This window comes from Apium graveolens, chromosome 8 (genome assembly GCF_009905375.1).
Source record: "Apium graveolens cultivar Ventura chromosome 8, ASM990537v1, whole genome shotgun sequence".
NCBI lineage: Eukaryota > Viridiplantae > Streptophyta > Magnoliopsida > Apiales > Apiaceae > Apium > Apium graveolens.
In genome coordinates this window covers 203338872-203349793 of record NC_133654.1, presented here as the reverse complement: position 1 = coordinate 203349793, position 10922 = coordinate 203338872, and the positions used below count along the sequence as shown (strand labels likewise).

General features: G+C 35.1%; 1 protein-coding gene across 1 annotated transcript; it reads right to left on the bottom strand.

The window, feature by feature from the left end:
- Positions 1-9086: 9086 nt before the first annotated feature.
- On the bottom strand, positions 9087-9593 carry LOC141680262 (uncharacterized). Its single transcript, XM_074486536.1, has one exon. The coding sequence runs from the start codon at positions 9591-9593 to the stop codon at positions 9087-9089; it is 507 nt and encodes a 168-aa protein (XP_074342637.1).
- Between the last annotated feature and the right edge of the window lie 1329 nt (positions 9594-10922).

The window sequence follows — 10922 nt, the reverse complement described above, 5'->3', positions numbered from 1 at the left end:
TCAAAGCAGAAGGTGTCAAGACAAAATCTGAAGCTTCTGTTGTTGAAAAGAAATTTCCAAAACCTAAGGGTATTGTGATAAAGGAAAGAACAAGTTCTGAGGAAATCAAGGCCAAATCACAAATGGAAATTGATCCAAGGTCCAAGGGCAAAGAAAAAGTTGATGAACCTGTGAAGGTTTATATGCTAGTTATGGATGAAGAAATAATTGTTGATGAAGCATATGCTAATCTTACTCTGATGCATAAGAAGATTTTTCAAACAACCTCTGACATGGCTCATGTTGTTCAGAGTCAAGATTTAGTAAGTTCTGATATGACAGTGAAGCAAGCAACCTCTGACATAGCTCAAGTTGGCTTGATATCAGAAGATAAGGAAAAGGAAACCTCTAACATTGCTCATGTTAAACCTTCAAAGATACTCCTACCAGGATTCACCAAAGCTAAACAGGCTCAACCTTTGAAGACTGCAATAAGTCGTTTTGAAGCAAGAGTTGTTACAGGAAAGGAAACAAGAGATAAATCTGGGTTGGGTAGTTCTGATGAAAGAAGAGTACATAACACTACCAATGATCCAACTTCCTTAAGTGAACCAGGTGTTGGAGCAACTCCTGAAAGATTGAATCGACTTGAATCTGTACAAATGGTTTACCATAACTTCTTGAAAGAACATATCTTGTTATATTTTATGACAAATGGAAGGGTATACTAGATTAAGAAAAATGCTATACCACTGAAGTATTTTGAAGAACTGGAACATGTTCTATTCCTACTTCAAGTGAAAGACAGATTAACAGACAGTGCTGCAGGGTATTTAAAGTCTCAAATTCAAAGACAAAAGAAGCTTTATTATGTAAAGTCTGACAGCACATACTGTCACAAGTACAGAGATCACAAGGGTGATATTGTCGATACGAAGCCTAACTCTGCTAGGATTATAACTACTTTTCTGGGTTATAAGAATGTGGAATTCAATCTAGAGTCCGACAAGGCATATCTGATTAGACTAGATCAGGAGATAAGAAAAGCTAAGATAAATGATCTCAGAGCAGCTATTTTTCAAACTGGAGAAGATACAGCTGAATTGATAAATGCTAAAAGGAGGATGATCAATGAACTTGAATATGCAGAGAGATGTTTGTTGAAGAACTATCTCAGGACAACTCCTGATATCAAAGAGATCAGAAGAAATTGAAGTTGAAGCCAAGTCAAAGATCTACAACTACTTAAATTCTGAAGTTTATACAGACTAAAGCACTTATCAAAAGTTAAAGTTGGTAAAGCTGAAATGACTATAAGTTATAGTTATCTAGTCAAATTCTCATGCATTTGTACTTAATGTTTTTGACATCATCAAATATCTGTTGAACTTGTATATTATGCTAATTTACAAGTTGGGGGAGATTGTTAGATATATTTGATAATGTCATGTGTAATATGATTTGTGTTTAGTTTTCAGATCTTACATAACATGACATATCAATACTTAACTAGAAATCAGCACTTATACTGAAGACAGAACTTAAGATATCAGAACTTAAGTTATCAGAACTTAAGGTTCAGAAGATATTTATCAGGAGATAATATCAGGACTTAAGATGACTTTCAGATAAGGCAGGCGGCTGATTGAAAGGAAAGAAGATCGAGACTAAGACAGAAAGAATTGTGCATGAAGAAGGAATTCTATTAAGAATAGAAAAATTGGAAGAAAAGATAACTAGTTGATATATTTTAGGAAGCATAATTATATTCCATATCAATTAGAAGATTATCTTGTAACTGTGTAGTATATAAACACAGGCATAGAGTTTACACTATAAGTGTTACGATTATCGAAGTTATTATTCTTTGTAACTCTAACAGCTCTCGTGATAATTTGTTCATCACTGAGAGAGGATAGTTCCATATTATAACAGAGTTTATTGTGTTGAATAAAATATGTTTTCTGTTACTTGAGTTCTTATATTCGATTTGATTGTGCTAAACACTGTATTCAACGCCCTTCTACAGTGTGTGTGACCTAACAGGATCTAATTCTGATCCCTTTGTCACCTGAAAAATAGATAAGGTCACTTATCATGGAAATTCGCTTCAAGAACCCTTGAAAGTAAAGTCGTTTGCTTTCTTAAAGAAAAGTAGCAATGTATTCGCATGGATAGCGACTGATAAACCCGAATTTGATCTTGAGTTGAATACTCGATGTTGATCCAAACCAAATTATGATGATCAAAATAAAGAGGAAATTTACCATTGGTAGGCAATGAACCTTAAAATGAGAAGTTGATACTCATGAAAATATTCCTAAAGTACCACTCATGGCTAACTTTGTAATATTATGTATCTTTTTGTTCCTTTCATTTTAAGAAAGCAGATGCCATCCATAAAAGGTTAGAAAATAATTTTTTTTAGCATCTCTAATGAAAGACCATGAGGGTCTACAATATAGTAGAATTGGGAGCCTTGATAAGGCAGGATACATGAAACATTTCCGAGAGGCATTTGAAGTGCCGAGGCCTCACAAGATAACGTTAAATCCAACAAGGTGTGCGTTGGAAGTAGGATCTAAAATTTTTTGGGCCACATGATCTCCGAGAGGGGAATCAAGGCCAATGTTGATTAGATTCAGGTGATCCTGATTATGGAAGCCTCATGTTTAATTAAGAACATAGAGAAACTATATAATGCAGTTTAGGGAGGATTCATCTCCGAATCAAGTGACAAGTGTTTGTCTTTCTTCACGGCATTAAAGAAAGTAAGAGCCTCTTTATGGACTAGTAAAAGCCAAGTAATCTTTGAGGAATTGAAGAAGCGGATGACCGGAACCCCCGAAGAAGTACTAAATCTATACATGGAAAACTCCATTGCGTAATTAAGACTTGTCCATGTAAGAAAATACATAGAGGTTCAGAAGCCCACCTACTAAGAGAGTGAAGTTTTATGTGAACAACTCCAGTATTGAGAAGTTCGCATTAGCCGTGACCAAGGCACGAGGAAATTACACCTATATATTCAGGTGCACCAAATTGAATTATTGCCCAGCCACCCTTTCAGGGGCATGATGCATAACCCTAAGGATATAGGGAGATTAATTAGCTGGGCAATTGATCTCAGTGAATTTGACATCAAGTATAATTCCGTATAGTGATTAAGATTCAATTTTTAATTGACTTCATGATTAAATATACCATTGACAACCAAGAAGTCGGGGGCAGGAAGAGATACCCCATGAAGGCTAGAAAATAGGAAAATAATTGAAAGACATGATACTCAAGGACTATTAAGTTATCTAATTTTTGGCAGGAAAAGATACCCAATGAGGGCTAGGAAACATGCAAACAATTGAAAGACAAGATACTCAGGGACTATTAAGTTCTCTATTTTGATGGATCATCAAAAACAAAAATGAGTGGTGCAAGATCCTAATGGATCTAAAATAGATTTTTTCTTGACATTGTATTTTATAAATAACGAACGATAAAGACAAATATAAGGCTTTGGTAGCCAGAGTTGGCTCAGCTGAAACCTCAATAGGTTTGGAGAATTGTGAATCAAAGATAGAGAGTTGTGAATCAAGGAAACCCAAAGAAAGGACGCAAAATTCATACCACCAATAGGTTTGGAGAATTGCTGAGTAAATCTTATAAGGACTCAACTGGAAACTATTGATTGCACAATGCCTTGGAGGCATGAAGGCTATTGGAAAAACACCGAGGTATGCTCTGATTGAGGGGATCTTACATAAGAAACCCTTTGCGATTTTATACTTGAAAAACTTGATACCCCAAAAAGATGAGTTAGCCTTGATGGAAGTATGTGAAGACATTCGTGGGCTATATCCGGAGGGGGGGGGGGGCAGGGCTGACGCTTAAAAATTACATATGGTCGATGCCAAATATTATAGTAAGAAGAATGATTGATGCCAGAAGTGGGCATGAATACATGCATATGGACTTCAACGAATTCCAGTGCCGGATAATGGACGTTAGTTCAAAAATAGAGATTTGAAGAAAAAATTGTGAGATAAGTGACATTAAGTTATGCTTCATGTTGATTTCTCATCTTTGAAGCATAGAGCAAGCCGACATTGCCAAATGAATAATCCATGATGGAGTAAAGAAGATGGTCAATTTCTCAAAGAATGTTGGAAGGAACCCGTTATTTTCCATATTATAATCATATCATGCCACTAACAAGGTGCTTGCCGGAGTTACTCCATTCATGTTAGCTTATGAAGTTAAAGTTATAGTGACCTTGGAAATTACTTATGAATACCCAAAGGTCGAGCCCCGCTAATAACGAGGATGCCAGTGTCATGGCTGTTGGATATAAAAAGTATATGAATTCCTTATTCCCTAATAGTAAAAGAAAGATCGTTTTAATAGAGTACATAGTCCTTGGAAGGATCGAGGCATCCCGTGCTGGAAAGAGATAGGAATCAAGTGCTGATTGAGAAAGGTCATATCTAGCCAAAGGGCATGACCAAGATTAGGTTCCTCCGAGATGAAAAAAGCTAAACGTAAAAAATGAAGGAGATTCCTAGGCTCAGCACATCCCAAGCCTCAAGGTTAATTATAACTGAGCATCCACGTTGGACATGCCACATAGTCTAGCCAAGTAGAAAGAAGACTCGAATATGCCACGTTCGACCCCATTGAAGGCTCGAATATGCCACATTCTACCTAAATAAAGGCTCAAGGAGGCCACGTTTTGCCTAAATAAAAGCATGAATAGGTCTTGCTTTGTCAAAGATAAAAGCTCATAGAGGCATAAAGTTATACCCTCAATGATGTACAATATCAGGAGATTTAATTGAATGTTTAATATCAAAAAATAGAAGGCTTATATCCCATGAGATGAGTAGAGGTGGAAATCCCATGTAAATGCCCAGAATTTATGCACACTAAAAAAGAGATTCATAGGCCCGTAAATTCCATTAGAAGATACATGACTATCACGTGGACCTAGGGCTCGTAAAAAGCTTCGATTCAGTATCTTATAGGCTCAAATCAGAATAAGAAGCAAAAAGTTACGATTGTTAGAAGACTGAAAGCCTGGGTTGGAATCACGTGCCAAATACTAGGATCCTGACCTAAGAGATTAGGATTCCAGATCGAAGAAGCATGTAACTAAAATTTCCGAAGGCCGTGACAAGAATCCTAGTCGTAATCAGTCGTGAGAAGAAATCAATAAATGGCCTTTACATAACAGGGATCCTAGTCGTCACAACTTGGAATCTTAGTCGTAGAAAGCTGAGAAAAAGAACAAAATTAGGTCTTAACACGACTAAAATCCTAGTCGTGTGGCTAAGAATTGGAGTCAGAACGAGTAGAATTCTAGTCATTATGACCAAGAAATCTTACTCGTTTAGACCTGTGACTAGAACAAAATTGAGCCTTAACACGACTAGAATCCAAGTCGTAGGATGAAGGTTCCTAGTCATCAAAACTAGAGATTTCTACTCGTTTAGTTCTGTGACCAGAAGTAAATTAAGGCTTAACACGACTAGAATCCTAGTCATAGGACTAAGGAACTGTGGACGACTAGGATTCTAGTCTAAGAATTTCAAGATATTTTTTAATAGAGAATAATTTAAAGAAATTTGACACTTGTACGACTAAAATCCAGGTCGTGTGACTAGGAATCCTAGTCTTGACGACTAGGATCCTAGTCTTAACGACTAGGAATCCCTTGTTGTTTAGGACCGTGAGAAAAAAATATGTTATCACGACTAGATCCTAGTCGTAATGTTAGAAATTCTAGTTGTCACAACTAGATACCTAGTCGTTGTCACTAGGATTTCCTACCCGTTTAGAGTTATGACTAGGTTTTCATTCTGACGCCTTAGTACGACAAGGATCCTAGCCACAACGACTAGGATTCCTGGTGAGCAAAATTTTAATTTATTTTCTGAAAAATTCAAAAAAATGAAAAACAATTGTTAAAAATTATTTTTCAAGAAAAAATTACGAAAACATACCCGGAGGTACGAAAAAATTCTTAAAATATTAGGAAAAATTACAAAAATTACCCGGAGGTACGAAAAAATTCTCAAAATATTAGGAAAAACTACGAAAAAATTCCGAGAGTTACGAAAAGAATTTCTTAAATATTGGAAAAAATTACCAAAAATTACTTGGAGGTACGAAAAAATTCCTAAAATATTGGGAAAAATTACAAAAAATTATCCGGAGGTACGAAAAAATTCCTAAAAATTTAGAAAAAAACCCGGATGTAAGGAAAAATCCCTAAAATATTAGAAAAATTTGAAAAAATATATGTGAGTACGAGATAATCCCTGAAAATTAAGGAAAAAATACCAAAGGATCTTTAAACTCGAAACGGCCGGTCAAAGGAATTGATCCGTTTAGTTCTGTTCTTCTCCTAGTTTGATAACACACTCTTGTAGGGAGATCTTTCCGACACTAAGCGTACTACATATCCTGTTCGAGTGAAGAATATCTTGTCCAAGCCCTTTTAGCTTGCACCCTTCTTCTTCCATTGGGAATTGAACATCTCTCAAGTTGTAAGTGGTAGCAAAGGAATATGTGTGAAAATGAGTATGAAATATTATGAAAATTCCAGAAAATATCCTGAAGCCTCGAATAAGGAAAATTGTTGTAAATGTGTGGGTCGCTCCACACTTTATGCTAGAAATGATACCTTGGAATAGTATGAAATTACTTAACTTCTACGAAACCTCAAGTATGTTTCTTAGAAGTTGAGGGGCAAATGATAGTGATTAAAAATAACCCTAATTGTGGAGTTAATGTCGCATTAATTATACAAGAATTGATCACACGGAAAAACCCAATTAATGAGTCCCAAACCCCTAATTATTTAATAATTTCGTATTAAATAAAGGAGATAATTAAACAGACCAATAAATGTGTTCTAATAAGGAGCTACTTCTTCAAGAAGTAGCCTTTAAACAACCTAAATCCGAAAGGAAACTATTCCTGCTTTCCAGGACTCCAAAGTCGATCCAGAACTGGAGACTTACCCACCAAGTCACCCAATTCTATCACAATTCCTAGACTCTGATCATCTATATAAAGGGTCTTACCCTTTCAGTTTGAAAAAAATATTTGAAGCACAGCTTTAAGCGTCACAAAGCTCGAGAAGGCTCTACAAGCCATGAGGCCATTACCTGGAACAACGTTTTAAACTTAGTTCTCGTAGGACATCAAAGCCACTACGTCCTTGGTGTGTCCTTTCCCCGTAGCCCCGAGGGCAAGCAACATCAAAAACTATATTTTGACTTGATCCTTGATATACACCAAGATACGTATACATCTGGTGTTGGCAGATTTAAATCATGAAACACAAGCGTAGCTATTAAAATTCGAAACTTATATCAAACCCTAACATTTAATGCCCTCAATAAATAAATTTACGTTTTTTTATCCATAACATTTGGGATTTTGTATATTTAGTATACTCTACTAAAATAACATTATTTTAACCGTAAATAACATTAATTCTCCAGTTGAAAGTTATTGCAGTTGAAATAATGTTCGTATTACATTTTGCAATAACATTAATATAGTTGTCATAAATTTAGTATAAATAAAGAGGTAATATAGCGCACAGAGAAAATGAAGCCAGATGGCCAAGACTGCTCGTTAAAACAAAATCATATACTCCGAAATGAATAGAACATTTATTTAGCTGTTTCCAGATTCTGTCACAAGTTCTTATCTTCCTTGATGATTCCCCAAACAAGAAATTTAGTCTCCCTCATTGGCCATAGTTACTCTAATAAATATTGATCTGTCCTGTTATAATTAGGCTAAGTTCTGGTTGTAAACAAGGGTAAAACTCCAAAACTTGATCAATATATTTTTGATCATCTATCTCCTCTATATATATGTATACATCATACATGCATCATGCATGTGATATGTGACGTGCAAATTATGAAGATATATATAGAAATCTAGCTAGCTAGATGGTGTATATATATATCGATTTAGTACTCTTAGCTTGGAGAAATGTTGTCTAAATGATCAATCTTCTAGCTTTTATAATTTATAGACAACAACTAAGCAGATCAACACATATATAATTATTCTTGGTATAATTCCTCATTCATTACTAGCAAGCTATCTAGTTAAGATAGAGATATGTGTTTAGTGGACTATAATCACAAGTAGACAAGATTTAATATCCTCTAAGTTAATTTTAATTTTTGTCTCTTTTTAGTGTTGAATCTCAACTTCAACTTCATCTGCAACTGCAACTGCAACTGCAACTGCAACATCACTTGGTAGTCCAAATAAGCAAACAGCACACTAGTAATTTCAACTGCAGAAACTAGGCAGGCAGCCTAGTATACCACATATATACAAGGTAACCGAGATACATTACTTTTATAATATACAAAATTAACTGATATCAATGTACCAAAGAATCATATCTTATAATTTTTTTTCCATTTCAGCCACATTTAAATTATGTTTATTTATAAATGTATTCAGTATGCAGACGCTGAAGATTACTCAATGTGACCATCAATATCATTAATAAACTATATCAAATCACACAAAAATGTAAAAGATGCAAAACAAGTTAACTGAAGTACAATTGAGCATTCTTGCAATTCATGAAAGGCATTGTATTATGTGGTATACACCTAGCAAATAATTACATAATATGAAAGAATTATATTCTCATATATTTACATGCAACCTAATCATCATATTGATAATCATCCAAGTACAGAGTTCGCATTGATCAAATCCAATTGCTGTACTTATAACCACAATGTTTACTTTTCGATTAATCTAAATATAAAGCATCTTCGACATATCTTTGAGACTATGACATACTGTAAAAACTAATTTAACGGAACTAAGATCAATTGACTATGTTATACAATGATGTTATTAACAGCAGATATATAGACATTCTTATCGAACTGCAAATGTCACTAGAGTTTCATATAAACATATAGTCTTCTTGCACTTAAAACACCATGATTTTCCTTCTTTCGGATCCACACACACAATTAAACAACTTTGCTACTCATGTAATCACTATATATGTATTATGTACCAAGTTCAAACTCAATCTAATATTAATTAATCGGTTATTTATTCTTACGATCTTGCCCAAGTCGGAGCTCCAAATCCACTTCATGCTCCACCTTTTCATCATCTCTTGCATTTCTATCCTTCTTTACTTCATCATCATCTTTACTACTCCACCAGGATCCCATATCCAGACTCAAATTCGAACCCAAGTTGTTCGAACTTTCCACGACAACGTTTGAATCTCTTTGATGATAGCCTTCATATGAAGAATGAGTACTAGGGTTTGGAAGTGGAAAATAGAACTGCTGATTAAAATTGCCTTGAGAACACTTAGAAGACTCTTGATCACTAAAGAACGGGTTCGAGAAAGACGTCCTATGCAATAAGATATCACCTTGCTTACTTGCTTTCGCTTTTTCTTTTCTGTGGATGTTCATGTGGCCTCCAAGAGCTTGCGCATTAGTGAACCCTCTCTTGCAGAAAGTGCACTCATAGGATCGGCCAGTCCCAGCCTTGTCGTTGAGCGAAGAGTCGGGAATATTTTCATGTCTAGAATTATCCATACACTCTTGATTGTTGATCTTAATTCTATAGCACTGTTTGGTTTCTTCTGGGAGAAGTATAAGATGAGATGAGAGCTAGGTTGACTAAGAATGACAGTAGAAGAAGTTGTGTTTGATATATAGGGGTTGAAAGGTACTTTGTTTTTCTTTGTTTTATTTCAAACGTCAAAATTACAAAATAAATTTTATGTTATTAAATGAGAAAGTTGATATTGAAAACTAAGTTTCAAGTTTCATATGAACCATAGCTCTCCATTCGGCTGGTTAGAAACGTGAAACAAATTTCGATGATATGTATCTTCGCTAAAGAGACTTAAAATTTGCAACCATCTAGTTGAAAACCGACAAGCTTAGTTGTGTCTGAAAAAAGATGTACACAAACACTGTGTGTGAGTTGGCTCCAAATCTGTCATTCTCCTTGGCTTCTCTTTCTGGTGTCTTGTTTTAGAAGCTCTTACTAGGTTGTTCCACACAAGTCATTCATTGTTAATTCGACTATTTCTAGGTACCCCGTAGGATGAGTCATACAATTCTTAATTTGGATCAATTCTTTTCTTTATCTTCTTGCTTCATCTTCTAAATACATACGGGACATTTTTATCGGATGATTGTCGTACAATGAATAATGAATACTAGTCATCTAAACATTAGTTTCGGAATCACTGTAATGATTGCGTGAATACTGAATACAATTTATGTAATTGACATTAGTTTCCTAATCATTAAAAATTTGTGCGTGAGTATTTAAATTTCTACGTGCTAGTCGGTAATCACGGAGAGTGACACAATGGATCCTTCGTAGCACCTTAGACACTCGTACATCTTATTAGCAAAGTAAGAAGTATACGATCCGTCACTTAAGGTACTGACCATCTTTTTTTTAGTTTTTGTAGAAATGGTCATTACAAAGATATGTATATTATCGGTACTTGATACAAGTTACACAATGAAACCGCGTAAGAAAGTGTTTTGGTTCGTAGTTAATACCATATGGCGAAACTAGGTAGTTCATACTTGATATAGCTCCCCCTACCAGCATAAATACATGTCCGAATATAGAAGGAAATTAAGAAGCAGTCGCATATTTTCAATGAATTCCCTTCGTACTTTAAGATGATCAATAGAGATATTTACCCAACGCAGCCGATAAGAAGTCGTATGTACTATCTTTTACTAACGATAGAGATTTACAACTGGCTCTAACCAAAATTAACTAGTTCTCTCATCACAGTGGAGTATTTAGATGTGTAGTTTGATTATGTACAACCAAATGCTTCCTAGCCGCTACCATTTACAGCTGGTGTGTTGATAACAAGTACGTACACAGAC

Coding starts and splice junctions, on each gene's coding strand:
- LOC141680262 (XM_074486536.1), bottom strand. CDS start 9,593: ATGGATAATTCTAGACATGAAAATATTCCCGACTCTTCGCTCAACGAC.